The sequence below is a fragment of the Hemibagrus wyckioides genome, linkage group LG13 (genome assembly GCF_019097595.1).
Source record: "Hemibagrus wyckioides isolate EC202008001 linkage group LG13, SWU_Hwy_1.0, whole genome shotgun sequence".
NCBI classification, from domain to species: Eukaryota; Metazoa; Chordata; class Actinopteri; order Siluriformes; family Bagridae; genus Hemibagrus; species Hemibagrus wyckioides.
The window spans coordinates 16,551,248-16,570,559 of record NC_080722.1 but is presented as its reverse complement, the minus strand read 5'-3'; the positions used below and the strand labels follow the sequence as shown (position 1 = coordinate 16,570,559).

At 38.0% G+C, this 19,312-nt stretch overlaps 3 protein-coding genes across 3 annotated transcripts; 2 read left to right on the top strand and 1 right to left on the bottom strand.

The window, feature by feature from the left end:
* Positions 1-45: 45 nt before the first annotated feature.
* tex2l (testis expressed 2, like) lies at positions 46-9,337 on the bottom strand. The gene is made up of 12 exons (XM_058405763.1): positions 8,943-9,337; positions 5,637-6,883; positions 4,932-5,132; positions 4,532-4,793; positions 4,032-4,222; positions 3,568-3,705; positions 3,329-3,428; positions 1,886-2,021; positions 1,403-1,543; positions 962-1,174; positions 632-752; positions 46-464 (listed from the first exon to the last, which is right to left on the bottom strand). The coding sequence occupies exons 2-12, from the start codon at positions 6,870-6,872 to the stop codon at positions 300-302; spliced, it is 2,904 nt and encodes a 967-aa protein (XP_058261746.1). The 5' UTR covers positions 6,873-6,883; positions 8,943-9,337; the 3' UTR covers positions 46-299.
* A 4,283-nt stretch (positions 9,338-13,620) lies between these two features.
* Positions 13,621-15,170, top strand: neurl2 (neuralized E3 ubiquitin protein ligase 2). Its single transcript, XM_058406951.1, has 2 exons — positions 13,621-14,534; positions 14,683-15,170. Exons 1-2 carry the CDS (start codon positions 13,814-13,816, stop codon positions 14,796-14,798), a joined length of 837 nt encoding a protein of 278 aa, XP_058262934.1. The 5' UTR covers positions 13,621-13,813; the 3' UTR covers positions 14,799-15,170.
* Positions 15,171-17,385: 2,215 nt separating this feature from the next.
* msrb1b (methionine sulfoxide reductase B1b) lies at positions 17,386-18,887 on the top strand. Its single transcript, XM_058405671.1, has 4 exons — positions 17,386-17,571; positions 17,797-17,939; positions 18,053-18,167; positions 18,279-18,887. Exons 1-4 carry the CDS (start codon positions 17,517-17,519, stop codon positions 18,296-18,298), a joined length of 333 nt encoding a protein of 110 aa, XP_058261654.1. The 5' UTR covers positions 17,386-17,516; the 3' UTR covers positions 18,299-18,887.
* Positions 18,888-19,312: the final 425 nt, after the last annotated feature.

Here is a 19,312-nt window from a genome sequence, read left to right as displayed (position 1 = left end):
GTCAATGCACTTTTCATAATCAATTTATTTCATAATGCAGCCTTCAGAAATGGTATGGAGAGATCACATTAATTAAAAACAAAAAAAATCACAGTATGTAGTAGGTCCATATAGGAAGCACATTAAACAGTGAACTCATGTTCTGCTTGCAGTGAGCTTATAATAATTTAAACAGTAATGTAAACATATTTAATCCTGTACTACTGCTTTTATACTGTATTTTATTTTTTATTACTGAATAAACCTACAAAATGCACAGTGGTTAATTGTGTATTTTCATAAATGGCCACAAAGAGGCACTATTCTAAAGGGAAAGAATGGTTTGGGTCACAGGTCTCACTAGAGCCCAGAGCAGAAGAGCGTGATGGCTGTGTCGGAGAATGCTGAGCTTCTGGCTGGCTCTCGAAGGCTGAGTGCATTAATGGGAAATATATGTCATCCATGTTTGGAAACACAAACGCTTTCTGTAACACAGTTTACAATAGACAGATTTACAATGAAGTTTGAACAAGATTTTAAGAACTGGTTAAAAAGTTCTATGGAAATACAATAAGATCCTCAATTTAATAATAGTCATATTTATCCTGGTACAAAAAAATGTGAGAAAAACAGAATACAGAAAATGTTTAACCTGAAACTCATCTTCAAGTTTTTTCTCAATCCATTCAGTGACATGACAGAAAGTCACTTCCCGTTCCCCAAGTTTGGGCTGAACTCGCAGGTCAAGCTTTGGAGGCATACAGAAACTGTACCTGAAAAACAAACAAACAAAAAAAGATCATCTATTAACCATTTTATCAAGCACGCATTGTCAGAACAAATACAATTAGAGGGTTATTACACTAATTGGTGGCAATTTAGTGGATACATCAAGTGTGATGTAAATATAATCACTATTTGTTTAATGTATTTTCAGATTATTAAGATTACCACAGAACATGTTTATGAGAGTGGACCGTACCATATTCTATCCGTAGGGGGAGGCGGAATATTGACAAGAAGTTCTCCAGAAAGTTCTTTAACCTCAACCGTGAGCAGCAGAGGTGTGTTTGACATCTCCTCAATCTTCTTTTTGATGTACTCATTTTCTGTAGCCTTCTGGAAATATTTGGATTTAGCTATTTTGTCGACAAGTCTCAAAATCCGACGGCCCGTTCTGCCTCCAGATAAACCGCTGTAAAGAGGAGAAGGTAGAGATGTTCGACAGCTGGACTGAGTTAAGCGTTAAATTCATTAATGTAGGAGTAGGCAATGAAGCACAGAAGATTAAAGACAGCTGTGACACTGATCTAGAGTAAATCTACATTTGAAAGCAGTTTAAAGATATAATCTGTGCATCACTATGTAAAAAGCTAACTGGCTTCTGTGTATTATTAAGAATATTTTTGAATGTATCAGTCACCTCTCAGCACCAGGAATAGTGTCCTTCTCTCCCTGAGTTTCCTGAGGCTTAGTGGATGGAATTTCCTCTTCATCAGATGATCCTGCGCTTGATGATTCCTCATCACTGTCAGCCAGAACAGCAAGTTTGGATCTGGTATTTCTAAGGAAAGCAAACACAACCAGACAATAACATTTTCTATTATTATGTGATGATAGGTAGAGAATTAAAAGAGCAGTTTTTCGTTATTGAAGCTCTCTCCTTTCTACTAACCAAACTGCAATTACATTGAATTCAACAAGCCTTGAAAGAACACCATTGGGAAAGTATTTCAGTTTTGTCTAATGAAGGTACTTTCTGGGCCAGAAAAATAAATAAATAAATAAATAAATAAAAATAAAAGTAATCGATTTTACAGCCATATTGCAAATCACAGTATAGAAATAATAAGAATCTAGATAATATAACAAACTGCACCATCAGTAGTGTTCAGCACAAACTAACCTTACATGGTATGTCTGCATCTCTTTCAGAATTGCTTTAGGTTCTTCTTCCTTTCCCAGTTTTGACAGGTTAATCTTTGTCTCTAATGTCATCTGAAGGGCTCCTGTGTACTCAATATTCAACTGGAGCCACAGACCTAATACAGAGAATTATTATTTTTCTTACGTACACACATTTTTTAAAAGCCTTTTTTATGATACTTTAAGCCCTTCTTTCATTCCTCAGCTACATTACTACATGATTGTCCTGTTAGTTATAATGTAGTTATGGAATAATTTACATTAATTTTAAAAAATAATTAATTAAAAATATAAATGAGAGCTTAATCAGGGCCTTGGTGGAGAGCATTAGAGGCTTCTGATCACACAGATTACAAATGACAAACTATTACAGCAGATTATGAGGCCCAATGGCATGATAATGAGTGCGATAAATCTGTAAGTGGGATGCAGTGTGATTAGAACAGCAGGACTGTGACGCACAGCATTACATAACAACTGTAGATAATCAGGCAGGGAGCAGCAAAAGTCAGACACAGATGGACACACTGACCCTTTTCTCTCACAGACAATAGTCTAGTCTCTTTCACAGAGAAAAGGTTTGTACATCTCCAACCAGAGATTGCATTATGCATAAACACATTACATCACACACAGTATATAAACTCCTGACCACCACATTTGGAGGAGTGCCTGGTGAAGGTGACAGTGGTTTGGCTTAGCCTATCAGTTTGTTTATATCTTCAATGTGAACTAAGTACATTTTTTAAAATATTACCAGGGAAGACGCACAGCCAGAAGTCACAGACCATGCTGACATTACTGGCCTTTCTACCTCTGCGTTTCTCCCCCAGTATTTACATGGTTCGTTTTTAATTAAAGATCAGGTGTAGCCATGTTTACAGTAAATCAATACACAGAAATGGATATCTGGAGCACTAAACAGATTGTGCCACTGCACTGCAACTTCTTTTTGACAACTAGTTCCTCAAGAGCTCTTGGATGCTGTTGCAGAAAGGACATTATCAACAGTTACATCATTTACTGTCCAGTGTCACCCAAGTGAGGATGAGGTTCCCTTCTGAGCCTGGTTCCTCTCAAGGTTTCTTCATCATATCATCTCAGGGAGTTTTTTTTTTCTTGCCACCATCGCCACAGGCTTGCTCATTAGGGATAAAAAAGTAAATTTAATTTAATTCTAATTTTTTTCTATGTTTCTATACTTCTGTAAAGCTGCTTTGAGACAATGTCCATTGTTAAAAGCGCTATACGAATGAATTGAATTAAAAGCTGAATACTTTTAGGGTGTGATCGACACTCGCTCACTATGATTTCACCAGCATAATAATGTTGTCATTGCAGGGACATGTGCATAGACACTTCACCTACTGTGTGAAAAAACATCTATTCTTGTAAGAATATCTGTTGAGGCTTGTTCACACACCTCTGGCATCGACCTGGGGCTTGAACAAGCCTGTGATCTGGGGCATGCAGGAACCCATGGAAAGCTCAGTTACAGTCAGTTCATCCATAAAGTAAGGCAACTGTGGAGGTGATACACATCAGAACAAAACAAGTGACTTATTTGAAAAACAATAATTCATTCCTTGTTATGCTTCATAATATGTTGATTTATTTTGATGTGAATCTGGTGTTTTTTTTTAGGTGATATTTGTGGCTTACTCTTATTTTGCTCAACTTGCACTGAACCTTGTGGGCTACTTGATCAGACCAGTTCTTCTCACAGAGAAAATCCCAGAAGATACGACCAATCAGGGCATTAATCCAGAGAGGCTTCATTCCTTCTCCTTGACAAGCATTCTAAATTAAACAAACAGAAGGAGAAATTTAAAAGAGAGAGAGGGAGAGAGAGAGAGAGAGAGAGAGAGAGAGAGAGAGAGAGAGGGAGAGAGAAAATTTTAATTACAGTTCATGAAAGGTCAGACACATTGATTGCCCCCTTGACAGCTTTTGCTGCTCTAATAAAAAGATAAGCATGACAAAATTACACTCCAATGAATACCATGTATTAGCAATTCACATATTCCCTATTGATTTCTTTGGCTGTATTTGCATAATAGTTTCTTAACTGTATATAAATGCAGCATGTCAGCTTTAAGAGAAAGTAGACATAATTTTTTGCAGACCTGATCTTTTTCAGTAGGACTGCTTTGCTTGCTGTTATGACAGAAGCAAGGTGAAGATCTTCCCTGGACTGAAGAGATGAGATCAGTCATGTACGTGGTGTATTCATACTTAGACATAGATGAGATATTCTCAGTGCTCCCAGCAACTTGCATTGATATAGAGGATTTTACCTCTTGCGATACAGGGATATCTATTTGGGGAGAAAAATTACTGGTATAATTAACAGGATTGTATCAGGGATTTTAACAAACTATCTAATCACTTTAATAATGACAGTGCACATGTGTATATTTAACATAAGGATTTTATTTTGTTTTAGCACTTCGGTCAATAAGATTTAATTACTTAAGATATACATTGCTTTTACTCTTAGTTTCACTAACGTTACTGTATAATTCAAACTAGCATAATAATGAGAATACAGGAATAAGAAGATGAAAAACTAATGAATACTGAGCCAGGATGATGATACTACCCCTGCAGCATCACAGACACTTACCAGATTCATTCTGGACATCATTTCTGTACAAGGATGCTACACGAAGGTGATGGAACCACTGCTCTTTCTCCCTTCCTGTTCTGGCAAAGAGGTAGAGTGTGGTGTTGTGATTGGTTTTAGATAGTGAAATGGATGATTTCTCATTAAAATGTGGGTCCTGTTGATCCTCTGTTATTTCCTCTGCCCTTGCAGCAGTGATGCATATAGGATACTTTCTGTTCCACACTCTCTTCCGTGCCAGGGTAGGAGGCAACAGGAACACCTATTGCAAAAAGAACCTTCTTCATGATTTTGTGTATTTCTTAGTCAAAACGATATGCAAATCAAACAAGAGACACAATAGGAAACAATGGTGTAGTAGTCCTGGGGTCAAAAAGAAGACAAAATGTGTAGCACAGACCTTGCTGCCATCCAGGTGAAACCTACGACAGTGGGTGAAGCTTTGATTATAAAACGGCTCATTAAAGGTGGCCCACCGTGGGATGTTGCTGCGGGGATAGTCCAACCGAATACATGACCCCTCCAGGGTTGCATACACAGAGTGCATAAGAGAAGGGTGGTATGTTTCTGGATCATATGCATACATCTCATTAATCCAGCCCTGAAATGCAAAACAAGTTTTCATCACTCTTTTATCTCAACATAAAAAATAAGCCTCACTATTACCTATGTTGCAGGCCCTACAATGTTTTAGAGACTTCTCAATATGTTTGTCAATTATAGTTTAATAAAAATAGGTTAAGCAGATTTAAAGAAATTTAAAGCTATTTAAAGAAAAAGACTTTAAAAGCATTTTGACATTCTGTCACCTATGAAGATATACAATGTTGTTTTTGTACTCCAGACTCTCCAAAATATCTGTAATTACTGTCTGGTGGTTAGGGGATGATCAGGACTGAATGTTATGCAGTATTACAGTATATAGTTAGAAACAAGGGTTAAATCTAACAACCGAAAGTGTACTTCAGTTTGTACCCTTGGACACCCTGAAACACTGGGCTTCCAATTCAGAGGTCTTATTTATTTTTCTAAGACTGTAATACACTTTACTTGTATTACAATCTTAGTACCAAATTAAAAGGAATATGTGTTTAAATCAGATTACCTTAAGTGTGTCGATTTTGCTCTCACCATAAATCCAGTCATGTGTGGTCTCATTAAACCTATCTGAAGGAACAGAATAGTGATGTCTGGTCAATTCTAATCGAATAAGGAGGAGCCCCAGCATGAAGCCAAATGCCAAGCCAACAAACATGCCAGACCAATAAGAGGACAAAGGCAAGATGAAAAAGCAGTATGATAAAACAGCAACACAGCAGAGATGCATCCCTGGGACTTGGGAACAGGGCTGCTTGGATAAATGCTTGACTGCCAGATCACTTTTATTTGATAAATTTGTATCATCTTCATGTGTGCAGATCTCATTGGGCTCTTCAGCCTCCAATTTGTTCAGTTTACCATGGGAATGGCAGGATCTGCAGTGCATACATTTCTTAATGGGCTTCACGGGCTGATTAGACATGGCCAGTCCCTCACATTCTAATTTACAGCTTGTCATAGGAGTCTCTGTGTCTAAAAGTTCACCACTTGATCTTCCAGACCCTTTAGAGTCGAAAGAATCAATGGAACCTGTGCTCTTTTGGTGCTTAAGCTTGCCTGGGCTGTCCTCACGCATGATCTTAGTGAACACACTGAGAGGCTCGTGCATGGCCTCAGTAAGCTTCCGACGAGTGTCAACTAGCTCCACTTTAAAAAAGCTTGTTTTAGCCTCAGTTGGTGAAAGATCAACAGGAGACGGAGGGGCAGTGCGAGAGTCTCCATTACGGCCTTTGGTTTGCGTGAGTTGGGTCCACAGGTGCAAGCTGAGCTTGGAGTCTGACTTGGATTGGGACACTTCAGGACTACTGCGAGAAAGCTCAGTGGAGATGGACTTTACCAAGCTGATGAAAGGTCTGGGTTTGAGTGATGAAGTGTCTTTCAACTCCAGCTCTGTGGACAGAGACTTCACCAGGCTAGCCAGAGGCTGGTGAGAGGGGGAGAGAAAACCCAGACTGGAGGATGAGCAGTTCCCAAGGGAGCCTGGTGAAGATGGGGACAGGGGAACATGAAACACTGGAGAGTGGAGATCCCACTCTTTGTCTTTATCTGTCTGTATGTCATTGGAGGATGACTTGGGCTTGAGGAACTTCTGATTATTCCTGTCGAGTGTGACTGTGAGATCATCATCCTCGAGACTGTCCCATTCACCCTTCGAATCTGTTAGCTGGATGACGATGCCACTCCTACCAGACTTGTTCTGTTCAGTCCACTGAGTTGGGTCCTCAATCTCATTTCCTGCCATGCTTCTTATCTCTATGTGGCACACACAAATAACCTTCAAGTCAGCAGAAAAGTCAAAACAGACCGTCAGCTACTTTGACTTACAAATATGGCATTATAATTTCATATCATTCCATTTATTACACAGCAGCATTTTTTTAGATAAAGCACTGTATAAGATTGCCTGATACCAGGTTATTACTTTCCATTCTATTTTTTTAATATAAAGTATTGAATGGATTTCTTTTTGTTATAAAGTACCTGTCTGCTGCCAGTAACAATGAGATGTAATATGGAGTGGCAACTTAGTGGGTAGTTAACTTCCCAGAGGAAGGTTGTAAGTTCAAAACAAGACCCTCGTTAACTGCTTAGTTTTATAAGTAAGATGAATGCAAGTCAAATGATGTAAATGTAAAAGGTTGCACATAAACAAAGAAGAGGATATTATAATATTCTATAATATAATAGGATAATATTCTCTTATTATAAGAGAATTCAAATATAAAAGAATATTATTTGGTGTTAAATATGGAGACAGAGCCCTTCAATTCTTAGAATTTATTAAATTGTCAGATTAGTGAAAGCTGACATGTTGATGTATGAAAAAAGTATTGTGCCAGCAACATTTTGTCTAATAAATAGGTGAATAGCTTCTGAATAAATGGAGCATGTTTGAGTAGTTGGATTTACTTAAGGTCCTTAAGTAATGCCTTATGCTTGGTATGGATGCATGTACTATAATGTACTCAATACATTTAGCCCAAAGGCTTGCGTACATGGCATCCTAAATAAAGCAAGCCACAGAGCCTGTTTTCATCTTCCAAATCAGGTTATTTGGTGCATGACAGCACCATTGTGTTTTGTAGTGCTGTTTGTTAAAGGTTACATAATGCATTCTAATACAGTTTTATGGGTGGAAAACCAACTAGAAGGTAAACATGCAATAAAATTAAAAAAAAAAATGCAAAAAAATGTTTTGACCTACAAAATATGGAATAAAAGGCAAACAGGGACACACACGTACGTCGTACACCGATCAGGCATAACATTATGACCTGCCTAATATTGTGTTGGTCCCCCTTTTGCTGCCAAAACATCCCTGACCCATCAAGGCATGGACTCCACTAGATCCCTGAAGGTGTGCTGTGGTATCTGGCACCAAGATGTTAGCAGCAGATCCTTTAAGTCATGCAAATTGCAAGTTGGGGCCTCCATGGACCCCACATCACAACTTACAGGACTTAAAGGATATTTACAGGACTTAAAGGACTTACAGGACTTAAGGAATACTTTTGATAGATACTGACCACTGCGGACCGGGAACACCCCACGAGAGCTGCAGTTTTGGAGATGCTCTGATCCAGTCGTCTAGCCATCACAATTTGGCCTTTGTCAAACTCGCTCAAAATGTTCACTTGCTGTCTAATATATCCCACCCACTAACAGGTGCCATGATGAGGAGATGATCAGTGTTATAGTGTATTTCTTACCACTAGTTTTTCTATGCTGCATTAAAATAATCCTTTGTTAAGCATTAGCACACATAAAAAGCCATAACTCCTTTGTATTAAAACATATCCATAAGCAAAATAATATACAAATATAACTGGTACAGATCATAAAAATGATAGAGTTTTAAAAAGCATTGATTGATATCTAAAGTATTAATTATTAACTGTTTGAGTATTAAGTATTAACTGTTTGTGTTACATCAGTGTGTGACATTACTTAGGAGAAAATGTAAAGTAGAAAGAATTGAAGGAGTGGGTTTACTTTTACGCAAATCAACGACTTCATTAAAATGTTTTTTAGATTTTTTTTTAAATGTATAAATGCAGGGCTGTATCTTCTATTGTCTCGGTATTGTCCTGTTCCCTTTCCTTGTATTAATTGTTAATTAAGATTAATCTAAGAAAACTGAAAATCGCGTGGGTTCCTTTATCATAATCACTATGAACAGGGAAGCGATCAACCCCTGTTGACGTTTGAATGTTTTTGGGGTTGTTTTTTTTTTTTACAGAAAGACTATATAAATATTAAAAATCAAGCTAAACTTATTGCATCTGATGTAAATCAACAGAAATAGTCTTACCCAGTTGCGGTTGTTCTTTAACTTCAGCTCAGAGCTTTCTTTACGCGCTGGAGTCTTGAACTCTGCTCATCTTCCTCTAATGTACACCTTTAGCCTTTAAACACAGACGAGAACAGCGTCGTGCTTTCCGAAAACCAAGGTTTAACCATAGTTTGAAGTCGTTAGTAACTATGATTCTGGCAAACACGCATATAAACGACGGAGACGCGTTTGAGAAGCCCGCAGTGTACGCCCTGTACGCTTGACATGAAAAAAAAAAACAGACTTATTTATTTATTATTTGCATTTTTCGTTGTTTAGGATGGCACAAATTAATAGTATGTCTAATACCGAGGCAGTCGTGAAGCTAAACATCTCTTCTTCATCGTTTCAGCATCTGCCCAGATGTGATTTGGCGAACAGCAGCAGCAGCAGGGTGATTATGGAGTGCATGGTTACTGATCACTTTAATCCAGATTAAGTAATGCAGCCCCAGCACACTCACTCTTATAACACACACTGCAGAATTTGGGGCACTGACATGGAGTCTAGTTCATGCCATATACGCGTGAATTATAGAACTGAATACAAAATCAAACAAACAAAAAACAAGACAAAATCCTAGGAATTAAAAACAAAGTTTTATTGTCCTTGTTTACTTTAATCCAATGCTTGCTCTTTCTGCTATTTTGTGCTCGTGATTTAATTTCCCTTTTCATGCATATTTCGGTATTTTTGCACTTCTTTTCAAGTTGCTCGCTTGCGATTCCAATAATCAGAAATAGAGTTTTATGCAGATTAGAGGCGGGATAAAAGTCTAGATTGGTCCACTGATTTTTAATCCACAACCCTCTTCTAGCAAATCAGTAAGATGGAGGAAGATCATCTTCCTCCATTAATTAATTTATTAATTAATTACATTATGACCACCTGCTTAATATTGTGTATTGGTTCCCCTTATTGTGTATGGGTTCCCCAATATTGTGTTGGTTCCCCTTTTCCCCTTTTGCTGCCAAAACAGCCCTGACCCGTCACACACTGTGTATTCTGACACCTTTCTAACAGAACCAGCATTAACTTCTTCAGCAGTTTGAGCAACAGTAGCTCGTCTGTTGGATCGGATCACACGGGCCTGTCTTCTCTTCCTACGTGCATCACTAAGCCTTGGCCGCCCATGAGCCTGTCGCCAGTTCACCACTGTTCCTTCTTTTGAAAGACACAGACCACTGCAGACCGGGAACACCCCATAAGAGCTGCAGTTTTGGAGATGCTCTGATCCAGTCATCTAGCCATCATAATTTGGCCCATGTCAAACTCGCTCAAATCCTTACACTTGCCCGTTTGTCCTGCTTCTAACACATCAACTTTGAGGACAAAATGTTCACTTGCTGCCTAATATATCCCACCCACTAACAGGTGCCATGAAGAGGAGATAATCAGAGTTATTCACTTCAACTCTCACTGCTCATAATGTTATGGCTGATCAATGTAAGTACAAGACAAAAAGTACAAGGCAGCTATAAGGCAATGACATACAGTTTAAAGTAAGACAGAATAACTACAACAACAACAACCAAACATAAAATGAACATAAACATAAATATAAAAAAAATCAATAAATTTTTTTTTTAAAAAGCAGGACAAAAAAGTGCTATATAAGTGCAGTTGCATAAATTTATTAAGCTTTAGAATTTTTGTTTTTATAAGTGTCTTATTTTGTGATCTCGTATTAGAAAGGGTTTCAACATATATTTAAAGATCAGTGTTATAAAAGGTAATATATGATGGTTTCTTTTGAATTATTTATGACTTATGAATATATAGTGTTTAAAAGTGTCTTGAGCAAGTAAGAGGATGGACAAATCCGTGCAGCTACATGTAATCGATATAAATTTTTACATTTCACTTAGCTGCTTTGGTTGTGTAATTTCTCTGGAGTGCTTCTTAAATGTTCCAGATGTTTTTGTGCATGAAGGAGCTTCATAGTGTCGATGAAGTTAATGACAGCTTTCTTTCTAGAGAAGAAGAGTACTGGGTTTGTGCTCCCAGTCATTGAGTGTATTCTATACACTCTTAGACACACTCACATTACACATTCTATACATTCTTAGTTTTTATGGTGCCATGCAACTCCATAATAATGTTTATCTCTCTCTAGCACACAGACAACAGAGTTTAGAAATAAATTATAATTTAAATGTTTATTTTGAGTTTGCAGTTTGTATTTGTTTCATTGGCTTGCACAAGAAGAAATTGTTATAATATGAATGTACAGCTCTCTCTCTCTCTCTCTCTCTCTCTCTCTCTCTCTCTCTCTGGCCTTAATGGAAACAGCAACGGTCACGGCTTGACGGATTTTCTTCCTTTCTTTTTTTTAAACATAGGACAAAACTATAGCAGTAACAGCCCATGACATTGTATTTTAAAATATGCAGCAATAAAACTACTGCATTGGGCAGAAACGAGGTGCAGAGTCAAATACTTTAAAACATTATGCAAATGCACAAAGAAGTACAGAGATAAGCCACAAAAGTTCTGGAACCAAGAATAACCTGTAAGAAAGTGATGGAAAAGGCAAAGTGTGGAGAAATAAAGCTCATTAGGCAAGCATAGTAGAGCTAGTGTCATGGCTTGAATGGGAGCTTCTGGAACATTCTGACTAATCTTTATTGATGATGTAGTTTAGTGGATGGATGTGGTAGCTTACAATGCATTTAGAACTAAGCTGTAGATCTAAGCTGTAGAGGTTAATAGCAGGTAATTAATTAAAAGACAATGGTAGACTTGATCCCCCTAACACACAGTCCAAATTTGGTGAAGATCAGACAACGTACATTTTTTGGCAAAAAAGCTAAATGGGCCGGTTTAAGTGTTTTTGTCCGAAAAAGTCATCCAAGTCTTTCACCAAATTCACACTGCACATTAGGGAATACAAGAGAAACGTGAGAGGATGATTAGTTTCCTCCTATCAGCCAAACATCCTGCGATATATCAGAGCAAATTATATGATTATAGTGCATTAATTACAATAGTGTATATTAGCTAAGATCTCAGTTGAATAGCAGAAAATTCATGAATCCACAACGTTAGTTTCGACCCCCATAAAACAAAACGCAAATTTGGTGAAGATCAGACAACGTCAGTTGTTTGGCCCAAAAAACACTAAAAAGTTAAACCGGCCAGTTTAACTCCATGATGTGAATATCAATTTCTAGTGCGAAATACAGTGTATTGTGAAGATTTGTAGTAGAATTTTACATGTTGTGAAAAGCTGTGAAAAGAAGCAAAATGTATGTCTATACCTGCTCAACATTTGCTGCTTGACTGTTTGCTGGACCTACTTTTAAAATTCACTTTTTCAAAATGTCTACATTTTGTTGTTCATTGTTGTTTTATACAGTAATCTAAGATCCAATAATGAATAGTTGCAAGTCAGATATAATATCTATGGCAAAATATTAACAATAATATGAGCTTGCATTTAGAAATTCGCATAGAATACTAAAGCATCCATAGATGAAAATGAAAGTGTTGTGACTGTACCTAAGTGGTAACAGTGTGACATGTCACATAGGCTTTAAAAATGCCTCTGACAAAAGAAGTTATTGAAATTATTCTCATGACACGATTAAGAATTTAATAAGAAACACAGCGAATACCACACACACAACACCAAACTGGAAGCTAAAATGACCAGACAGGGCTAAGGTTGGTAGTGATGACCCCTTGTGTGTTTACAAAGACATAACAATTGTATAAAGGATGCTGCGTAAATGCAGCTGCAATTTATTAAAAAGTGTTCATTTTCCTCATTTGGGACCTCCCGTATGTCAGATCAGCATCAAAAATCCACATACAGATTACAGTAGAGATGCAGGATACCAAGTTATTACTAAGAATTCGTTATCTGAGTTTATGTATAACCACACATCAATCTTAGAGGATGCATGTCTCACCCAGTTAGCTGCCATGCTGACTAGGTGAGATCCTGACTAGCTGACATGCTATAAGGGAGAATTAGCTGGGACCAAGGACATTTAAAAAATGAGAAGAAAAAGGGTTAGTAATTCGTAGGATATACTGTCTGACAGTACACCATAATGTGGATGTCAGAATTAATTATAGCAATAACGCAGTAATATACTATAAAATACTCGTATAATATAGTATATAATAGTATAAGTAATATAATATACTATTTCTAATATATTAGCAATAATATACTATGTGGCTATATTATGACACCACAAAAATCCATGCACAAAATATACTACTATTTCCTTACAAAGACAGAATTTAGTAATACGGCACATGCACTGAAAATCACAGCAGCATCTTTTTCAAGCATCCTCCTTCCCTTAAGAGTCTATGTGCCTGCTTCACCCTTTGAGACTGTACTAGATAAAGAGGTAGGGCAAATTAATTCTGTTCTGGCCCAGATAAAGGTTTGTGGAGTCCAGAACAGGAATTTCAGAAATGAATAGATAAGAATGGTTGCTCTTTGCATAAAGATAAAATAAACTCAAAGGCAAAAATAATTGAAAAGGGAACAATACATGCTAGTAGGTAGCACTGAAAAGAGTATCCTTATTTAGGGATTCTTATAACTCCACCCAGTCACCCATATCTCCTCTGCATACCTTGCCATCTATTTAAACTGCCAGTGACAGATGTAGTGGGTTAAAAATAGCAAGCACTCTGAAACTAGAAACTTCTCCTGGCTACAGTGTGTTGTAGATGTCTGCCCCAAAACCATGTATTCAGCAAGGACTTGTAATATGTAGAAGTAAGTAAGGGCATTTTATATGTAGAAGGCACATATGCTGAAGTAATCCGTGGTGTAATTTATGTAAAACAGACTTATTTAAGATTAAATTGGATGTCTTCTTAAAATGGCTACAGTTTTAGGGCAGTTTATGGAGTTTCACCCAATTCACGGTGCCAACGTGAAACTGGACTGCTGTGGGACTAAGGCCACTCGTGTTGAAAGCTTTGCTAATGGAATCTGCTTTAGTAAACATCCTTTAAACCCTGGAGAGATTTTCTTGGTGGAAATCGAGGACAAGGAAATAGGCTGGTGTGGCCACCTCAGGATTGGACTAACAGCACAAGATCCTCAAAAGCTGGAGACAGTTCCTGAGTATTCCCTGCCTGACCTGGTGGACCAAGGAGGAAGCTGGGTGTTTGCCATAACCAGAAATCATAACAAAGTTATTGATGAAGAAGTTCAGGAAGCCCAAGAAGCAGGTGGGCAGCAAGCAGATGGGAATGAGGGTGGCAATGTTAAAATGTTTTTCACTGAAAGTTACTTGTATATAGAAAATGTGTGCATACCAAAGGACAAGTTGGTGGGACGTAGTCGGCCTGGACGATTTAGTCACATCCTGGATGATCTGTATAAAATAAATGCTTTGCCACCCACTGCCAGGCGCAGTCGGATAGGAGTTTTGTTTGTGCCAAAAAGACAAGGTTTTGCTGATATGCATATTGTCATCAATGGTGAAGACATGGGTGCAAGTGCCAAAGGAATTCCCACCAGTGAGCCTCTCTATGCTGTTGTGGATGTATTTGCTGCTACTAAAAGTGTCAGAATTATACAAGTGGAATATGGCCGTGAGTTCCCAAGCGTATTATAATCACACAATCTCTCTCTCTCTCTCTCTCTCTCTCACGTGTGTGTGTGTGTATACATTATATGTGTGTCTCTGTGTACATTATCTAAAGCTGAATTGTACTCTCCTCTCTCCTCTTTTTGTTCTAGTTCCCTCACTGCAGACACTTTGTCGAAAAACTATTCAGAAGCACATCATTCACAGAATGGCTTTGGACTGGTTAGAGCTCCCAGAGATGCTAAAACATTACTGTAAATTTGAGTAACAAAGTCCTGGGAGAACTGGAAATGCTCTGACAGCAAAATAGTTTACACACTCTGAACAGTGTTGGATTATAACATCTGTTTAACAAGTTAAACAGTTATATATACGTAAGAAATTATTATTATTTATTGTTTAACCACCTTTAATTCTTCCATGTTCATCTTGAATAAACTGAGGCTATAGTATCCCTATTCTAAGACATTTTTGACCTTTAAAGTGTGCTGCATGTCAGTAAAATATCAGTACATTGATTTAATGTAGAAAGCATGGCTTACCTTACCTTACATTACATATTTTACAAATTAATAAAAACAAACCAACAAACCAACCATATACAGTATCTCACAAAAGTGAGTACATCCCTCACATTTTTGTAAATATTTTATTATATCTTTTCATGTGACAACACTGAAGAAATGACACTCTGCTACAGTGTAAAATAACTCAACACACAGCCATTAATGTCTAAACCGTTGGCAACAAAAGTGAGTACACCCCTAAGTGGAAATGTCCAAATTGGGTCCAATTAGCCATTTGCCCTCCCCGGTGTCATGTGACTCGTTAGTGTTACAAGGTCTCAGGTGTTGGTGTTATCGCTCTCACACTCTCTCATACTGGTAATTGGAAGTTCAACATGGCACCTCATGGCAAAGAACTCTCTGAGGATCTGAAAAAAAGAATTGTTGCTCTACATAAAGATGGCCTAGTCTATAAGAAGATTGCTAAGACCCTGAAACTGAGCTGCAGGTTGAAGGGGTGGGGGGGTCAGCCTGTCAGTGCTCAGACCATACGCCGCACACCGCATCAAATTGGTTTGCATGACCGTCGTCCCAGAAGGAAGCCTCTACTAAAGATGATGCACAAGAAAGCCCGCATACAATTTGCTGAAGATAAGCAGACTAAGGACATGGCCAGAACCATGTTCTGTGATCTGATAAGACCAAGATAAACTTATTTGGTTCAGATGGTGTCAAGCGTGTGTGGCGGCAACCAGGTGAGGAGAACAAAGACAAATGTGTCTTGCCTACAGTCAAGCATGGTGGTGGGAGTGTCATGGTCTGGGCCTGCATGAGTGCTGCCGGCACTGGGGAGCTACAGTTCATTGAGGGAACCATGAATGCCAACATGTACTGTGACATACTGAAGCAGAGCATGATCCCCTCCCTTCAGAGACTGGGCCGCAGGGCAGTATTCCAACATGATAACGACCCCGAACACACCTCCAAGACGACCACTGCCTTGCTAAAGAAGCTGAGGGTAAAGGTGATGGACTGGCCAAGCATGTCTCCAGACCTAAACCCTTTTGAGCATCTGTGGGGCATCCTCAAATGGAAGGTGGGTGAGCGCAAGGTCTCTAACATCCACCAGCTCTGTAATGTCATCATGGAGGAGTGGAAGAGGACTCCAGTGGCAACCTGTGAAGCTCTGGTGAACTCCATGCCCAAGAGGGTTAAGGCAGTGCTGGAAAATAATGGTGGCCACAAAATATTGACACTTTGGGCCCAATTTGGACATTTCCACTTAGGGATGTACTCACTTTTGTTGCCAACGGTTTAGACATTAATGGCTGTGTGTTGAGTTATTTTACACTGTAGCAGAGTGTCATTTCTTCAGTGTTGTCACATGAAAAGATATAATAAAATATTTACAAAAATTCATGTAAGCTGCGAGGTGGGGCCTCCACGGATGGGACTTGTTTGTCCAGAACCAACAATTTGAGTAGCAGTAATAGTAACAGTAACAGTAGCTCATCTACATTTAAATTTACATTTCTGGCATTTGGCAGACGCTCTTATTCAGAGCAACGTACAAGAGACCTTTGAAGGCTCTATCAATGAATACATTAACACTAGTTCAGTAGGTCACAGACTTAGGATACCATTAGCCTAAACACTGAGTATTTTTTTATTGTACATACAACATACAACAATACATGAAACATACAAGGAAAATAAGAGCTCGTTTAAAACTGCTTCAGGAAGAGGTAGGTCTTCATCCGTTGTTTGAAGACAGTCAGTGACTCGGCTGTTAAATCAGACCACACGGGCCGGCCTTCAGCCTTCTATTTGCTTCCCACGTGCATCAAAGTTCCTTTTTTGGACCACTTTTGATAAATACTGACCACTGCAGACCAGTAAGACCCCACAAGAGCTGCAGTTATGGAGATGCTCTGATCCAGTCGTCTAGCCTTCGCAATATGGCCCTTTTCAAACTCGCTCAAATCCTTACACTTGCCCATTTTTCCTGCTTCTAACACATCAACTTTGAGGACAAAATGTTCACTTGCTGCCTAATATATCCCACCCACTAACAGGTGCCATGATGAGGAGATCATCAGTGTTATTCACTTCACCTCTCACTGCTCATAATGTTATGGTTGATCGGTGTATAAAAGTATAACCATACTATTTATAAAGTTAAGGGACTTTGTTTTATTTTATTATTTTTTTTAAATTAAAATTAAAATTTTTAAACGAAACTAATGGAAATACACTGAAATGGAATTTGGTAATAGGAATACACTGACATCTACTGGACAGTTTACACCCTACTGAGTTTTGTAAATATCACGTGGCCGGAATTGTTCAACTGCGCCTGCGTGGTGGATTCGCACCATGGCATTAAGGTTGTGTTGATAAAAGAAAGTCAATGTAAATATCAAAGTCCGAGTGGAATTCATTATACTGTGCGCTGTACCATCTATAACCTTAACGACAAAATGTCGTTTTGTTCTTTTTTCGGGAAGGAAGTGTACAAAGACCATTTTAATCGAGGTAAGCACCCTATTCTTTTATCCCAATTTTGGAAACATTATTTGATCCACTTTACTATACAGCAATACCACTGTATAGTATTACTAATACATAAAAAAACTACTTTCCTAATGTTAGTTTCATGTATTTTTTGTTTGTATTTCCAAAAGAGCTGAATCACAAATGAAATGACAGCAATATTGATTATATAGTTTTTTCCCCCCTTAATCTTAAATTTGATTGCAGGAATATATGTTTGCTCCCAGTGTGCAAACCCACTATTTTCAAGTAGATCTAAATATGCACACTCCTCGCCTTGGCCAGCCTTCACAGAAACCATACACGAGGACAGTGTAACTAAAGTGATGGAGAAACTCACAGCTTATAAGGTTAGAACTTTATTTCACTTTAGTGTTGAAAACAAAAGGCCTTATAGTAGAATTACCTCTTAAGCAGTACCATTAAATGAAATAAAAAGTTTTATTTTTGGGTTCTTGTACAGGTTCTGTGTGGCAAGTGTGGCAATGGACTAGGCCATGAGTTTCTGAATGATGGTCCAGAGGAAGGAATGTCAAGATTTTGAATTTTTAGCCACTCACTGAAGTTTGTCCCAAAAGGTATCTAGACAATAATAGAAGTAGTCATTAAAATCTTAATTTTCCTCTGTTACAGATCTGAGGTGCTATGGCTTCACTTTTGACGTTAAATCCTAATTTTTATTTTTTCAGACGAGGTTGACAAGCACTAAAGTGAGGATGGTGGTCAGTGAACCATGTTCTGTAGCTGCTGTTGTATGCGCATTAAGGGGATGCTCATTTAATGAAGTGGACAGGGGAAAAATCCACCCGGAGGCCCTGTTCACAGATGTATTATGGTCACCCTACTCTGTACCTCACTGTGAAACAGTTAAAATAATACTTTACATATGCACAATATTATAGAAACAAATACTTCCTCATGAATCATAGTATTTAATATTCTTCACTAATCCAGATTATATGGGTTAGCATGTATCCTCAGCCTATGATTCTCAAACTGGGATCTGTGATGTATGGATGTAATTTATTACTATTTTTAAGAGATCAGCTTCTATTAATGTTGTTAATATTAATTTACATCTTCAGTTTATTAACTGGTTATATGAAACAAATGGGGTTAATCTAAAGCACATCAATGTTTAGGCAACTAGGAAAAATATGTCGGTCAATTCAAATACAACATTGCATCTGCTTTTGTATGGAATCTGCAGGAACATTTAGGATTCAATAAATATGTATAATGTATCTTACTAATATGTGAATAATTCAACTGTTTTTAAAATAAATCTCTTCTATTAATCGAGTGTCAGTGAGTTTTCTTTTACACTGGAATAAGGATCTCTGGGTGAAGAATGTTTAAGAACACGTAAACATGGGTTTAACCCAGACCCCATAACAAAATCATATATCCAATACATAATATTAATATATAACACTATATTGCCAAAAGTTCTGGGACACCCCTCTAAATCATTGAATTCAGGTGTTATTTTTCAGGGATTGGACTTGGCCCCTTAGTTCCAGTGAAAGGAACTCTTAATGCTTCAATATACTGGGACATTTTGGACAATTTCATGCTCCCAACTTTGTGGGAACAGATTTGGGATGACCCCTTCCTGTTCCAACATGACTGCACACCAGTGCACAAAGCAAGGTCCATAAAGACATGGATAAGTGAGTTTGGTGAGGAGGAACATGACTGGCCTGCAAAGAGTCCTGACCTC

Coding starts and splice junctions, on each gene's coding strand:
- tex2l (XM_058405763.1), bottom strand. CDS start 6,872: ATGGCAGGAAATGAGATTGAGGACCCAACTCAGTGGACTGAACAGAAC. Junction 1,544..1,885: donor ATGCAGACATACCATGTAAG/GTTAGTTTGTGC, acceptor TGCTTTCCTTAG/AAATACCAGATCCAAACTTG. Junction 753..961: donor CCCCCTACGGATAGAATATG/GTACGGTCCACT, acceptor TTTGTTTTTCAG/GTACAGTTTCTGTATGCCTC.
- neurl2 (XM_058406951.1), top strand. CDS start 13,814: ATGGCTACAGTTTTAGGGCAGTTTATGGAGTTTCACCCAATTCACGGT. Junction 14,535..14,682: donor TATACAAGTGGAATATGGCC/GTGAGTTCCCAA, acceptor TTTTTGTTCTAG/TTCCCTCACTGCAGACACTT.